At 40.8% G+C, this 16,760-nt stretch overlaps 1 protein-coding gene across 2 annotated transcripts in view; it reads left to right on the top strand.

The window, feature by feature from the left end:
• Window positions 1-16,760, top strand: part of ZNF704 (zinc finger protein 704) — an 86,640-nt gene that overhangs the window by 61,601 nt on the left and 8,279 nt on the right. Inside the window, exons 3-7 of one of the 2 annotated variants that reach the window (XM_063170807.1) lie at window positions 1,091-1,194; window positions 5,343-5,575; window positions 8,993-9,093; window positions 11,381-11,642; window positions 16,258-16,362. In XM_063170807.1, coding sequence (XP_063026877.1) covers window positions 1,091-1,194; window positions 5,343-5,575; window positions 8,993-9,093; window positions 11,381-11,642; window positions 16,258-16,362 — 805 coding nt within the window. The remainder of the gene's footprint in view (window positions 1-1,090; window positions 1,195-5,342; window positions 5,576-8,992; window positions 9,094-11,380; window positions 11,643-16,257; window positions 16,363-16,760) is intronic. The other variant, XM_063170816.1, reaches the window with a different exon arrangement.

The raw sequence follows: 16,760 nt of genomic DNA, 5'->3' as shown, positions 1-16,760 counted from the left end.
AAACATTTTCAAAAAATTGTCTGTTTTGATCCCACCGACAAGGTGGAAATCCCACAAGGATTTCCAGCCCACAAGGGTGGAAAGCAAAAGTCTGCTAATATAGTGGGTTTGGTAGTTTTATTTTGGTTCATTGACTTCTCAGAAATTTTACATTGTGAGAGAGTTACTCTTGGGTAAAAAAGACAGAACATAATTTTTACAGACAAAGAAAAATTTCCTTCCTTGCCTAAAAAAATCCCCCATGACTCCTTGAGCAATGGATCACTGTATCCTGGTTCCTGGTGGCATTTACCATTGTCCAAATCTTCTCTTCCTTTCCCTGAAAAGCTGGCTGCTCTCCTTTCCCTTATTACTCCTTCTCCATGTCCTCTCCTCTAACTTACACAGGTTCCCATTGAGGCCAGGCTGAGGCAGCAGTGGGCCCCTGTGCCATCATGCTGGTTCAGGTGCCCTTCACACCTGCAAAACAACCTCCTCTCCCTTTCTCTCCCCTACCCCCTTACCCTTCCTGCACCATTTTTATGCCAGTTTCCTAGTTACTTAAAATATTTGGTTTTTAATCTGACCAGGAAAAATTTAGGATCAATCTTTTGCAGAGAGTATGGGAATGTTAATAGTTAAGCAGAAGCAATGAACTCACATCCCTTAGTTCCAGTTCACAGTTCTTCTTTACACTACAGAGACTAATGTATGTTGATATTGTTGCTAGTAATCTCACCCAATTTTGCATTTGTCTTCATCCAAGAAAACCACCTTGAGAACACACTTTGCTCTAAGAATATGAATAGCTGAAATTCTGAAATATAAAAAAGGAACAAAGTCAAAGTTATAGAGAATCACAGTAATCCTGAAAATTTTATACAAAGATGTATTCTCTTTTCCTACTTCTTTTCCTGCTAACACTGAGTTAGTTTGCTTATAGAAGCCTATGCTCAGGTTGCCATAAAACCAAGGTTTGGAGAACTCTGTGCAGTGGCTTGTTTTTGTTACTGTGCTGTGCTGGCTTAGGATTTGGGCTAAGTGAAAAAATACTAAAAAAGAGCTAAATTTTTGTTGATGTGTTTCCTGCCTCCCACTCACTGTGTTTCAGGAAATCTTTGGAAGAACTGGACATGGATAAAGTAACAGCAGCCATGGTACTCACCAGTTTATCCACCAGCCCTTTGGTCCGCAGCCCTCCTGTCCGACCCAACGGTAAGCCTTTGGAGCCCGGGGCTGTGGGAAGGGGGGCTTGTTGCCAGGAGCTGTGCCCATGGGGGAGAACAAATGGTGAGTGCCTGTCTTCTGCTGTGATGGGGATCATACTGAGCTTTGCTCCAACCTAGTCAAAGTCTGGTGCAGCACTGGCAGAAATGAAAAGGAACATTTTCTTTAACTGTAGAGCAGTTCTGGTTTATGAAATGGGAGATGCCCATTCCATAAATGGGATATGAGCACTTCAAAAAGTCTCTTGATGTCTCTGAAACACTTAATTTTTCAAAGAGTTTGATTGCATTTGCACACATACAGTCCTAGAGTTGTAGAATGGTTAGAATTGGGAAAGACCTCTAAGATCACTAAGTCCAACCATCAACCTGGCACCACCACCATGTTCACTTCTAAACCATGTCCTGAGTGCCATATCCAGGAAACATGAGTGCAGTTCTTCTTGTCATCTACTCAGTGGAAATGAGATCAGATTTTACCCAAAGCCACAATAAGGCAAAGAACTTCCAGATCACAGCTCTTGGCTGAGAGGCCGTGCAGTAGCAATCTGCACAGCAAGCAGTCTGCTTCTCTGCACCTCCAGTTCCTGTGCTGTGTGTAACTCTCTGATGGTCTTCCATCAAATCTATAATCCCTGTAAAGACTATTTCATTCATGGTATAGCAGAAGACACCCAACTTTAAAAAAATGTAAAAAGTTTCAGGTAATGAGGCGATCGATTATGAAACATAATTGATCTATGCAAGATTGACTGGAGTTACAATAAATTTTTAGGAGTGTTTTATTTTAAGGAATTATTTGAATTAGGATAACCTTGTTAAGGTATGTCAGCATTGTTTGTATGACTGACTTTTCTTACTCACTTGTAACTGCTAAAAACCCTAGATGCTTTCCTACTGTCAGTCATTGGAAGATTGAGAAATACTTGCTTTTCTTCATGGAAACAGGCATGATCCACAGTATGATGTTCTTAAAGGAATTCATAGCCAATGTCAGTCCTGTGTTTTTTCCATTTTATTTTCAGAAAATGTAAGTTTTATCCATTTAGTTGGAATTCTGGCTGTGAACACCCATGGCCTTTGTTCATGTGCTTTCCAGTGTTGAAAGCCAGAAGTGCTTATTGGAGTGCCACTGCTCTGAGGAGCCCTGGGAAATCTCAGGCAGTGACATCCCTGTGACAGTCACACCTGAGGACAGGATGTTGCCAGCCCCTGGGAAAGGCCAGCAGAAGGGTGGAAGCACACCTGCTCTCCAGCTGCTCAGCTCACAGACAAAACCACAGCTGGAGATCGGTCTGTGCTTGATGTGGCAAGCAGGGATTTGGTGTGGCCAAGGCATACACATGTGCCCTGCTGCTTCCCTGTCCTGGGGAGCTGCTCTGCTGTGGGTGAAGCAGTATCTGCCACCTTAGGCTGAGCAGGTGACACTTGTCAGGAGCAGCAGTGCACATTAGCTGCAGCTGTCGATTGGCAAGATCTTCCAAACAAGCCCTTTTGAATTACTAATAGCAAATGGTGGCTGTTTAACTGCCTTTGATATTTCTCAGCATAGTCTGAGTGCTCTTTGATATTTCTTCATTTAGCTTGTCTGCTTGTTTCCCAAAATCTGGGAAGACTAGCCTGAAAATGTAGTTCACATGTTTTCTATAGTTACAGACAAGATCTTGAAGCTGGTTTTGGGCACCTTGTCCCTGAATATCTTAGTTTTGCCTTAGTCAAGGCTTACTAAAGACTTGAATAGAAGTATAAAGACTGGATAATTTAAAGCTTATTTGGTGTTGCAAGGCTAGGCTCTGATCCTAGTAATACAAGCAACAAATGTATTAATGATCAGTTTTTTCTACACGCTTTTCCAAAAAAGGGCAATAAGTAGCAGTATAATTAAAGGACCATTTGTTAAAACAAATGGGATTTTGCCTAGAAGTAAAAAATAAAATTACATTAGCATTAATATTAAAGTCAGATCCATGCTGGAATTCCTGGGAATGATCACCCATGTAAACTGGATCAGAGTTTGGCCCTTGTTTCTCTGCAGTTGAATAATATTTGGTCTGGTTCTCTTTCACGCAACTCCAGCAGTGTGAAAAGAGCCCCAAAATAAGAGTAAGTTGCATTTATTTATATATTAAACTTCTTTACATTAACAGATTTGTTAGTATGAATGAGAACCAGTGTTTGGTTTTTTCCTGTTGTTAACCTCATTCAGTATTTTCCATGCTACTTAAAAAATGCTCTTGATTTACATCTCTTTCTCAGCAAGATGAGGAGAAGCTGTACACACTGAGAATATGAATAGCACCATAACTGTTTCAGAAAATAGTAGTTGAAAGAGTGTTGCTTTGTTTTTCTGAAGACATGAAAATTTTAAGCTATGCTAAGGTCACAAGTTGATACCAGATGCAATTTTTGGCTTTGGCACAAGACTGAAGTACCAAATATATAAAAGGAACAAAACCCACCTTCATTACAGTCACATGAAGGTTGTAATCATGAGACAAAACATGACATTTTCATGTTAGCTTCAGAGCTGCCAGAACATGTATGTTTGTCCTTTTCCAAAGAGGAATTGGGCAGGCTGGAGGGAGAGGATCAATTCCATTTATGCTGTGTAGTCCTGATCAGTAAATCAGTACTACTGTAGCAGCTGCCTACTCAAGGGGGCACTGTGTTCTGTTTTTTTGAGCAGCTGATGTTAGTCATTAAGGATTTTGTCCAAAACCAAGTCAGTTAGGAGAAAGAAAAAACAAAAATTCACTGGTTTGGGGGTAAGCTTTTGATAGCTCACTTTCTTGCCAATATTATTAGTTAAATTTATCTGTAAGAAATTGAGAAGGAATGAAGGAGTGACTTCTGCAGATCTTTAAAAGACAGGCACTGGCTTGAAAGGACTTGTCTCACACTTAAATACTGCTTCATGAACAGATAAGATGTTATTTGCTTGCCAGTTCCAAAGTCAGGTGTTGCACAATACTCAGGCACCCACAGTGTCATTGGGGAAAGCTTCCAATGCCTGAGTTAGGGAGAAGCTGCACCTAAACAGTCCCTGCTCATTTGCCCAAGTCCTGTGAGAACCTGAGAGCTCTGGCAGAGCTGCCTGTGGCTGCGCCCTGGGTGTGCTTGGACCATGCCTGCACTGAGCTGATGACCTGCATGCTTTTCTGCTGCCAGCAGCCCTTTAGGGACAGCGAGGGTGACATGCCAGCATCTAAAGCCTGAGGATCTGCGCATGTGAATGAAGCATGGCTCGAGCTGTGCATCAGGCTGCACAGGCAGTGCTGGTGCTCCCACCATGGTGCTGCAGTGTTAGCTGTTAGTTCCAGTGCTGGTGCTCCCACCATGGTGCTGCAGTGTTAGCTGTTAGTTCCAGTGTCTTCTTAGCTTGTAATGGATGGGGAGCTGCAGCACTGATTAGGCAGTTCCTCCAGTGGGTGTGGAGGTGATCCACTGTCTGTGTGTTCACTTCTGAAATGTGCAGATGCCTGCACACCCGTGTATCCCAAGGGATACACACCCCACCTCATGTGGAAGTTCAAATTCGGCAGAGGCAGGTGTATTGAGAGATTGTAAGAACAGAGTGTAACTATGGTTTTCTTTGGTGTTTTAGTACTGGGAAGATGGTCATGTTTTTGTGGATCTGCTTAGTGTTTTGGGGCTCAGAGTGTGTGTCCCCTTCTCAGGGGATCTCCTGTTGGCAGTGTGGTGGCTTGGAGCTTGCTTTGGACACCAGAGTTGTGTGTTCCTGTTGAAAGTTGAGGATGTATTTAGAATCACAGAAGTCAATTTAAAGGTCACTTTAAATGTTTTCCTTAAATCATGCATGCAAAATATGATGGTTTATCACCGTTTATGCTTCAGAACAGGTTATCTTTTTCAAATGCAACATTTCTTTTTAGAAAAATACTTTGCTGCTTTTGTTTTTTTGTTTTAAATAAAATATAAAATAAAAATTAAATGTGGAATATGTAATTTATGTGCAGTGGGTTAGATATGGTTGTCCTCTCTACATCCAGTGCTTTCACATTCCTTTACTGATTTTGCATTTAATTACCAATATGGCATCTAAACCTTAGAAAAAAGAGCTCCTTAGCCCTCTCACTATGATACTGTTGTAATAATATCTTTTGTTGTTCTTGACAGAATCCCTGAATGGATCTTGGAAAGAAGGAGGATTTGTGCCTTCTAGCACCAGCAGCAGTGGATACTGGAGCTGGAATGCTCCCAGTGACCAGTCCAACCCATCCACCCCATCTCCACCTCTGTCAGCTGACAGCTTCAAAGCTTTTCGGACGCCTTCCCAGGCAGATGATGGTATCGATGAAGGGGAAACAAGCAACCTTCTCTTTGATGAACCCATTCCTAGGAAGAGAAAGGTTAGCCTTATGTTAAATTCCACATCCATGGTTAGATAGGATGTTGGTAGGCTTATTTTGTTGTGAGAGAGGAACAGGTCATCCAAATAGCTGTGCTTGTGTATCCTCCCTTGGCATGCATTTAACATGGGGATTTCATGTAGTCACTGTGTCTCGTTCAACGTGGTCACCTCCTGCACATACATGCTGCCATCAGCACCACATATTTCCTGCCAGATGGTGAGGTGCTACAGAGCCTCCTGCTCAGAAAACACTAGAGGGATTTCCAGAAGGTGTTGCCTTTGGCCATTCAAGGGTTTCCTGTCCTACTTTGACAAATTCTCTGTGTTCAGGATGCAACAGGCAGCCTTTATATGTCATCACAAAAACTGACTATGGCCTTAATACTCCTTATTCCCTGAAAGTGCTGTTTGTCTGACAGCGTGTCAGATACCTTAATACTGTGAAGGTTTCTCTGCACAAACATATGGAGTGAAAATGGAGAGAGCTCAAACCCGATGGCTTTTGATATAGTATTAGCATTAGCCAAATTTATCCTCAGTTGGAGTGCAAAAGCAAGCTAAATAAAATATGACATTAAAAAACAGGTCCAAAACTAACCCCAAAAAAGCACCATTGCTAGCCAGCAAGCTTCTCTGGAAGAAAAAGAAAACAAAGAGATGGCACTAGTCCAAGTTTCCTTCCCTCCCAACACAACAGGATAGATTTTACATAGCAAGATGTAAAAGGGCTTTTTGTAAGGAGAAAAAACAGAGAATTTTTTCCCTTAGTGAATTTGTTTCTGCCTCAGTCTGAGACAGTTAATTGTTCATCACCAGCAGGAAGAAGTTTTAATGATTGTTTAAACCTGTTCAGATTATCCTCTTGCTCCAGAAGCTGCTTATTTGCTGACCCATGCAATTGTTCCCTTGTTCATGAGAAAGGGGTGAAAATGTTTGTGCTAAGAAGGAAAAAATATATTTTGGAGGACACCTTTGTTATAATAAATTAGAAATTGGAGCTGAGCTTTGCACTAAACAGAGAGACAATTTGGGGGGGTGTGGGGCAGGAGGAGTAGGAGTGCAAAAATGTCCTGGTTTGCCTTTTACTTCTCAGTTAACCTTCATCTTATTAGCCCCACTCTTACTGCTCAGCTGTGATGAGACAGATGGGTTTGCAGCTGCCATCTTTATTGTTTTCTAAGTTGCTTTCAAATACTTCTATTTATGTACTCACCATAGGTCTATTACACTATCTGTTCTGTTCACAAGGATCTGGCTTTATTTGGCAAATGTTTCATTTAGATAAACAGTAACATTCCATGCCAAACTTGGTTTTATAAATGAACTTGCCTTCCTGCAGGTTTTTTCTTTATTCTGGTTCCAGCGTGGTACTTGATCTGAATACAGGTTACCACCTTTAGAAGCTGCAACAAAAATGTTCAGGTTATTTCTTCTTCAGGCTGCGAAAGTCAGAAGGAGTAAACCTGGAAACAGAGTGATTGGTAACTTTATTATTTGCTTAAAAGTTTCCTCTAAGGTAGTTATTCCTCACCAAACCATTTATGTTCCATTATTTTCTTAAATAAAACATTAAACCTGAATAGGTAATTTTTGGAAAGGAAATGGAAGAAATGTAAGCATATTCTTTATTTCCACCAAGTGAGCTTTCACTTGATTATGTTACAAGCATGTGGGTTTTTGCAAACTCCTACCAGTGACAATAAATCCAAAACCCACAGATTTTACCATCAAACTGGGGGTGGATGTTAAACCATTCTGTGCTCATAAAGATGTGTATGGTGTTTATGATGTCATATTGGAATTCCTAGGATGTCAGTTATAAACATGGCCTTCATCTTTTTGACATATTTGGTGGTTGGTTGTGTGGTTTTGAGCTGATAATAGTATTTAGTATTGTATTATGGAAATAAGAAAAGTATGAATCAGAATTGCTAGATAGATTATATTTAATTTGAGAAAAGAAAGAGTTCTCTCTCTGTTTGACTGATAGCTGTATTATCAAATAAAAAATGGGCAATTTATGTGCAATTTATTCCAAACAGAAGTTTTTATTACAACCAGTATGATCAGGTACCCCAAATCTCAAAGCCTTAAGCATTCATACTTTAAAACAGGAGAAGTTAGACTGCAGGGAACTGTGAGAACATGCTGCTACAATCAACTTGTATTTTGAAAAGCCTGTCCACTGAGATTATTTTTGAAGTTATATGCTAATCATCATCTTTATAACAAATGCTGAAACCATCTACTGGCATGCAGTTCCAAAGGGTCCAAATTGAAGGAAGCATCAAGTCAGCTTTTGTTCAAGGCACAGTGAAATGTGCCTAAGGATGTGCTTGTTCTCCCCCTTTTTTTAAATTGAGTTTTATATGAATATATTAATTTAATCTTATATGTAACAGAAATTATAGAATTGTAATACAGTATTTTGATTTTTGAGGTAAAAATAGCTTTTAAATATCTCTAGAGTTTGTAACAGCTGTGTTGTTTTAAGTCTGCTTTTCTCCTGAGTCTTCAAAATGTTGAAGATTGGCCTAGTGATAGCCTTGTTGGGTGTGCTCTAAATCAGTGATAACTCAGTGGGGATCAATTAAGTTATATTAAAGGATATAAAAAGAATATATAAATGAGATTATACCTGTATTTTTAAAATATTGAACACAGACTGATAACTTCTCATTCTCTTTCTGAGTAAAGTCCACAGTAGCTTCTGAGTGAAACAAAAACAGGTTGTGCCAGCTCATGGCGAATATGGGCGTAACAAAAGCTATTTTTTTCTGGCACAGTATTTTTTTGTGCTGCAAATATCATGAGCAGAAACATTTACAAGAGCTTGCCTTGGAAAGACCTTAATTTAAGAAGGTGCCTTGGATTAAGTGAGAAATCCTCATCAGGGTTTTTTTGGAAGAAGTATAGGAAGTTTTTACATCATCTACCTCCCTTAGTGGAGGAACTGAAACTTAAAAATGGAGAAGTGTTGCCAATAAACAGAGAGAAGTAAAATTTTGTCACAAGCTGCTACTGCAGCTTTTCACTGGTTTCTCTTGAATTCAGTAGGGTGACACATTTGATAAGAGACTATTAGGTCATTATGAATTTGGAGTCAAAGGCTCTGAGTCTTTACAGGGTTTTGTAACTGTTTATCTGGTTTGGGTAGTTTGGGGGTTTTACTACCTTCCCAGAATTACAGAGACACAGAAATTTTCAGCCCTGAACCCAGCACTGCCAAGTCCAGCACTAAACCATGTCCCCAGGCAGCACATCTACAAGTCCTTTAAATACCTCCAGGGTTAGTGACTCAGCCATTTCTCTGGGCAACCTGTTCCAGTGCTTGATAACCCTTTCAGGGAAGAAATTTTTCCTAATATCCCTACAACTTCCATACAACTAATGCCGCTTTACTCATAATTTTCAGAACTCCATGAAGGTGATGTTCAAATGCCTATGGAAGAACTGTGGGAAGGTGCTGAGCACAGCTGCAGGGATTCAGAAACATATAAGGACCATTCACCTTGGGTAAGAGAGCAGTCTTTTTGGGTCTAAAGGATTTGGTATAAAAGTGGAGCAATTGCCCTTGGCTGGATAGATGAACTAGGGTACTAGATTGCCCTTGGCTTCTCTGTCTCATATCCCTGTGTTTCTGAGGAAATTGTGGAATAGTGCATCAAGGTGAATGAGCACTTATTCCAACAGCAAGGTACTTTCTTTCCTGAAATTCTGTCAGCTTTGCTCGAAGGTCAAATGGAGCTCGAGGTTACACTGCACTTCCCTGTCAGCTGCACAGCTCAGTGCCATTACATCATATGTGCTGTGTGCACATCATGTCTGGGATGACACTGCAATAGACACGTTCAGGATATTGCATGAATACTTTTCAACTTTGTTTCACATCAGGTCAGGTGCTTGTGCCAGTTCTGAGTTGAATTCATGCCAAAAGAATTATTAATGCCAAAAGCCACACCAAAACCACAAACCACATAAGAAACCTGAAAATAAAAGTAAATTGAGCTGCATGTTGTCATGGTTTAAAGTACCACAAAGCTGTTCACCCACTATCCCCTTCCTTCCCTGGAAGAATCAAACGAATAAAGAGTAAATTTCATGGGTTGAGACAAGAACAGTTTAATGGCTTAAACAAAATAAAACACTGATGATAATAATAACAGTTATACTAATGACTCTAATACTTCTAAGGAAAGGGGAGAGGGAGAGAAACAAAACTGAAGATAAATGAGTGATGCACAGTTTACAGTGATTACAGTTTCTCACCACCTGCTGACCAATGCCCAGCCTGTCCCCAAGCAGTGATCAGCACCTCCCAGCTAGCTCCCTCCAGTGTATTTACTGGACATGACATCCTATGGTATGGAATATCCCTTTGTCCTGGCCGTGCTTCCTCCTAGCCTCTGATGCCCCTGCTCACTGCCTGAGCATGGGAAACAGAAAAGTTCTTGATTTAGAGTAAACACTGCTCAGCATCAACTAAAACATTAGTGTGGTATCAACAATCTTCTCATCCTAGATCCAAAAGACTTCTCTGGGCCAGCTACTTGGAAGAGAGTTAACTCCAGGCCAGACAAAACCAGGGCACACATGTATGTTACTTGGACTAGAAGCAAAAGCAAATTGATCTTTTAGGAGACAAGTTTATTTCAGAGCTGTAGTTTGCAACTGAACTCTCCCAAGTAATTCATTGAGTGATGTACCTGTCTCATTTATAATTACAGTTGGGACTTATGGTCTTCACCTGTTAGGTGAAAATACATGTCTGCTCTATAGATCTGTTACCCACAGCTTAAAAATTAAAGCCACCACAAGAAAGATCTGGAGCTCGGGATGGTCTTGAAGAGGTCAACAATTACCATTGTTAATTTGTGTTTTATATTATGGGGACATGCTCTTTGTGGAGTGGGAGAGGCAGAAACAAACAGCAAAACCTTTCTGGAATTTGCTGGAGCTAGAAACTTTTCTGGAAAGAGTAGTTTTGGTGAGTGACTGGCTGCATTCTGTTGGATGGTGCCTCTGATAGAGCCTTTCAGACCTGCTGGACGTGTGTTCTCTCAGCACCTTCTGGTCTGTACTTCAAGATAATGTGTAGTCTGCTGGGAGCTACTGCTTTGACTGGGTTGTTCATTGCTAGCACTTGTGCTCAAATGCACATCAGATCAAACTTTAAGGCAATTAAACCTCCTACATGCTCTTCTTCAATAAGTCTGCCTCTGGAGAGTAGGACCAGAAAGTCCTGGCTGTGGCAAGCAGCCCATATGAGTGCTTTCTGTGTGAGTTGCATGGTGAGACTGTTTTCTAGCAAATATTCTTCTCTTATGTTACAGGAGGTTACAGTGAATGGCAGCTGTAAGTATATTTGGTATAATTAAGTGACTTCTGATAAGATTGCATATTGTTTGCTGGAACATGACTGAAGTGTATCTTGCCTGCATCTGTTGTCTTTGCTGTGAGTTTCAAAGACAGAGTGCATTGAGATTCTTGTGAACTTTACAATAGTTACAAATGAGAAGCTGATACTTGATCTCAGGGAGTCAAACATCTACTCTAAGGTGAAAGAATTGGTCAAGAATAACACAAAGAGGGGAAAAGAGTAATTCCTACTTCTTTTCCCTTCGGACTAGATGATTTTCCTTTCCCCTTACCTTCAGTCAGAATGCAGATAAAGTAGGAAGGGTTGAAACTGCAAATGTTAATTTATTGACAATATGAATATATTCACTCACACATCCAAAACTTAAAATTTACCTTGGGGTTCTTGCTTTCAATCAATTCTTACTTCTTTCTCTTGATACAGACGTGTAGGAGAGTCTGACTACAGTGATGGAGAGGAGGATTTTTACTATACAGAAATCAGGCTCAACACGGACTCAGTAGCTGATGGCTTAAGCAGTCTTTCCCCAGTGTCTCCATCTCTAGCATCTCCTCCTTCCTTTCCCACCCAAGACACAATCCGTCCTGAAACTTCCTGTGCCAAAACCGAGACGAAAGCGATGACACCTCTGAGCCGCTCAGCTCCTACCAACCTCTACCTCGTACACACGGACCATGCTTACCAGGTAACACCAGTGCTGGGAGCCCCAGGGATTACACTCATCTCACTAATGTGTAAAGAATGTCACAGCACAGTGTGTGGCTTTTAATGGGCTGAAAGGTTTTCAGAGCAGTCAAAGGCATTTTTTTTATTTAAACTGAGATGCATTCTTCTGAGCTCATTGTTTGTTTGTTTATGTGCCCGCCACTGCTGGTGGGTTTTGGCCACACATAGGTGCATACTTCAGGTTGAGAAGAGTTGATCTGTGTATCCCACTGCCCTACATCAGTTCAATTTTCACTGACCATAAGGAGAACCCTAGGTGATGTTTCAGATGGGGTTTCCTGCATTGTAAAAATTCCCATCCTGTCAGCTGAATCGCTCCCAGTCTTCATTTCAGCTTTGTTTTTATTGAATAAGTACAAGCTCTGATGGAAGAGTCAACAAGTGTAAGACTGATTTCAAGGATGCCAGGAACAATTCATTTCCTGTTTTTGTATGGTGTGAGATGTCAGTTTGCAGTTGTAAAGTAGAGCAGGAAGAATGAAAAAACAAATACGGTACCTTCCTATTTTTGGAGGTAATGCTTTCCAAATGGCAAAAACTGCTGTCCTAGAACATTCCAGCTAAGTTTTGACAGAAAGCATTAATTATAAAACTGCACTAAAAACTTGACATGTTTTGGTCTGGATACCATAAGATAAAAGAAGAATAGAGGCTTTGAAGCAGTGTGGTCCATGACCTTTGTATGCACTGTAGAACTCTGTTAAATTTATCAGATTCCATAACTATCATATATAGGGTTGTACAGATAAAACTTTGGTGATGTGTTTGGAGCACACCTACCAAAAGGTCAGAGGGAGCTGTAGAGAATTCACAGGCTTGTTTTAGGCTTCTGTGCTTGTTGAAAATCATGGGTGGAAGCTTGGCATTGCAGGTGGAAGCTGCATCAGGCAGCATGCCAGCCTGGGGACTGATGAAACCAGCTAGGAGAAAGACTTGCTTCTCAGTATAGCTTAAGCCCTGCCTCAGAGAGTGAGGCAACAAGTCTAGGCTGATGACAAGTTTTGCTTCATTTGGGATTTGCAGTCATGACAGTCTGCCCTGCTGCTGTTCAGAGACCCACTCAACCCTTTTTTGCAAGCAACCTCTGAGTAAAGCACTTGGCCAAGGAAATCCAAATTCAAGTGTTTAAAATCCTTGAATTAGATCCCAATTTATGTATTCCATGACACAAGACTACAAGTCCCTGAGCCCCGTGGGCTTTTCAGGTTGCTCTGGTTTCAATGCTTAATTTCATCAGTGAGGAGTGACACAGTCCCCACTGTTGACAGCTTGTTAATTGGAAGCAGGAGGCAGGGTCCCTGCTCAAGCATTCCGGCTGTCCTGGCAAAGGAAGCAGCTTCCGTGGAGGTCAGTGGCATCCTCTGCCAAGATCCCTTCTGCCCTGAAAGAAAGGCCAGGAGGCAGGGTGGAGATTCAGATCTCACCAGCCAGAGGAGAAAGTGGAGATTACTTCACTGGGAGCAGCTCGAGGAACTTGCATAAGGGAGGCTGAATATTGTTCTTCACAGGGTTCCTGTTAAAAAAAAAATGGGGGAAAAATACAGAACCCAAAGTTTGGTCGCAAGAATCCTAAAGAGATCTGTTAATTGCCATTTCTTCTATGACTGGAAAACATCAGATAAACTACTTGTAGTGAGAAAGATATGAGGAAACTGAGGAAAGTCCTGATGCTCTTCCCTGACCCCATCCTATGGGTGAGAAATTATTCAGAAAAATAATTGAAGAAATTCTGGAAAGTTCAGCAGTTGAGGCAAACTGCACTGGGAGAGCCCTGGAGAAAGGTGATACTAGAACAATACAGGAGGCAAAAGAAAAATCCCTCTGGGTTCAAGGAGAGCATTTGATCTTAAAACATATAGGCAGTATTCGTTAAGAGATTAAATTCAGTGTAGGAGAAGGAGCTGGAAAGTGACAGAGAACAGCAGTGAGTTATTTTGAAAGGGCCTTTGAATGTCATTAGTGAAGTTAAATGAAAAGCTGTTCTTGGCCCTGATCTCACTTTCATTAAATCATTTTGGTAATACACAAATACTATAATAAACTTCACTGATAACAAACCTGGGAGACATCAGCAGGAAGGGAGTTACAGATCAGGCTTACGTGACTGGGTGATCTTAAGAATAATAGGTTTTGGATGCAGTTATATGTCAGAACATGCAAAGTCCTGCATTTAAGGAACTAATGAGATTTTTCTGCTATAAATTAGAGTAGTTAGAAAATTATGTAAGAAGGAAGCCTATGTTCATTAATCAAGCACGGAATGACCGTGAGTCAACAACAACAGAGCTGAAGGGGGGAAAAAATAGTTGTCAGCTCTCTTGGATAAGAAATACCTGGGAGAGAGAGGGATTGTTAATGCCATTATACAAGACCCCCATATAACTTCATCTGAAATCCTGTATTAGAATTCTGGTCAGCCCAATTTGATGTGATGGGCTCCAACCAGAAGAAATAGAAAGAGGGCATAGAGGACATGGGCAGCCTCTCCAGTCCTGGGACTGATAGCTCAGGCAAAGCAAGGGACAAGAAGAAGATGGAATTGCTGCCTGGGAAGAAAGTGAAAGGACAGGCATGAGCTAGAGAGGATGAGCATGGGCTAGTTCAGATATAAGAGTAATGTTAGCACAAATAAATGCAAATTGTTCATTAATAGATCTTGATTGGCAGTTAGATGGAGGTCTCTAAGCAAATTAAAGGTGGGGTATAGGAATTCTTCAGTTGGTTGTAATGTTTTAGTTGCTTATCTTATGGAAGAGATTGACTAAAATGTTAGCCTGAAAAAGTGGACTGTGCTTGATGAGCAAAGATGCACATCTGGAAACAAGTGAACAAGGTGATAGATATCTAAGTCTGATCATGTCTGAGGCAGATTTCAGGCACTAAGGAAAAGGAATTGAGCACTATGGTATTTTGAGCAACTGCCAGTTGCGTCAGTTTTAAACTTCATCTTTCTTTACAAAACTATTGCCTGTACCTGTTAAATTTAACTACAGAGGAGCTACAGACAGGCTCTTTCAGCACCTAGGATTCCCCTTCCAGGTCTTACTCAAATACCTGAGGAAGTTGCAGAGCAGACCCTGGGTTTGAGCTGCCATCCTTGTGGGATGCTGAGCAGAGGCAGTGCTGCCTCACTGCTCATCCAGCTCTCTCCAGTTCTTTCTGTCTGGAGCTCTATGGTCATTCATTCCTTTGCATTTGAACAACCACTGGTACCACCTGAAGTTGCCAAATTGTTCTTGACACCTTCAGAGAGGTTTTTATATTTTATGGAGCTCAGTGGATGTTTGCTCTGCATGTCTGTGTGGATTTTCTTGGAGCTGTCAGCAGCTTGGCAGCCCACAGAGCATCGCTGTCATACACAGAGGCATCTGGTGGCCTCACCTTCCTTTTCCTGGAAAGGCTGTAGGGGATTGCTTCAGCCCTTGTTTACTTGTAAGATTATCTTTAATGGGAACTATCAGGTTGTAGTTTTTCATCACTCCTCTCTGCCTGGTGGCTCAAGGAAGCACTCTCTTCCTGAACCAGTGAGACAATTTCAGCAGCCCCAGACACAAACACTGCTTAAATGAGTGTATTGTGTTATTGTCATGTACCAACAACTGAAAGGCAGAAGTGAAAACTCATTTTAGCAAATTCTTTGTAAGTTTAAACCAAGAAGGGTTCTTTTTTGTTGTGACAGCTTGAAATTCAAGGGTCAAAGTGAGCCTTTGTTCATGCTGGCTGCTCACGCTCCTGCTAGGCAGGGTAACTACACAACTATGAATTTCATGATTCTGAAAATTAAATGGGATTAAAAAAGAGACAGGGAAGAATTCATGGAAATTCATAACCCAGTGAAAAAACCAAAGGAAAGACACAAGATGAAAAATGCTCAACAGTCTAAGCTCATGTTATCACCCTTGTACCCCAGGACAGCTCTAGGTATTACAGCCCAGATGGGAAAAACATAGGAGTTCAATGAGCCCAAATACTTGATTCAGTTTAGTATTTCAAGAGCTGTTTTTTGAATCCAAAGGATGATTTACAGCTCCTTGTTCTTAATAGGAAAAACTGTTTTAATTGGGATGACTCTAAACATTTTTCTGATAAATAAGAAATGGCCAACACTTACTGTTAATTGCTTCCATCCAAGAAGCCTTGCTGTCCACACTAAAATTGTGTAAAACAACTGTCATGAGTTTAAGTATGGCCTTGTTTATCACTGTGGAACAAGCAGTCATCTGTGCAGTAGTTTTTGCTTCTTACTGGCATTATTTTAAAAGTTACTTGTATGTGACATTTGATTTTGTCTGTTTTTTTAGCAGATCTAGCTCTTTAAAGTTTTCCATGGATTCTTTTGAGAGCAATCATCTTTCTCTAAACATGGTTCAGGAACAGTGATGTATATATATAGCTCTGTCCCTTCCTTACTAGCTTATCCATGATTATCCCTCTCACAAGGGTAAAATGCTCGTCACCATGGAGTTTTTTTATGCCTTGGAAAATCTCTCACATATTTACCATTTCAAGGAATGAAAGATCCTTTGGAAGAGGAATGGTTCTTCTTGCTGGAATAATACTTTCTTTTCACACAGGCCACTCCTCCGGTGAACATTCCAGGGTCAGCCAAATTCACTCCCAATGGCAGTAGCTTTAGCATCTCTTGGCAGTCGCCTCCCGTTACCTTCACCGGCATTCCAGTAAGTGCACACCAAAAAGGAAAGAAGGGGAGAAAAAAGGGGTTTTAGATCTTTTTGCTTTGTTTCACACTGTGTAATTATGGAATTAAATGTGACACAGCAGATACCAAAAGGAAACAAATTAAACATATGCCTGAATTTGCCAGCATGGCTGTTTTTAACACCTTTGTAACTCTCTTTATCAATGCAGTTAGCTTATTTTTGCATCAGTATCTACAAGCAGGCAATTGAATCTATAGTATATATTTTTTTTTAACTATATGCTTACAAAAGAACATTCTGGTAGGTGCAGAGCTTGGCACTATGTCCTTCATTTTTGTGCCATTAAGAGATTTCTTAAAAAACTAGGTGGAAAATCAGCCTGGTGATGGTTCTGCTGACAGGCCAGTTGGATTCAG

Source organism: Melospiza melodia, chromosome 1 (genome assembly GCF_035770615.1).
Source record: "Melospiza melodia melodia isolate bMelMel2 chromosome 1, bMelMel2.pri, whole genome shotgun sequence".
Classification (NCBI taxonomy): Eukaryota; Metazoa; Chordata; class Aves; order Passeriformes; family Passerellidae; genus Melospiza; species Melospiza melodia.
This window is presented reverse-complemented; position numbering and strand designations above follow the sequence as displayed.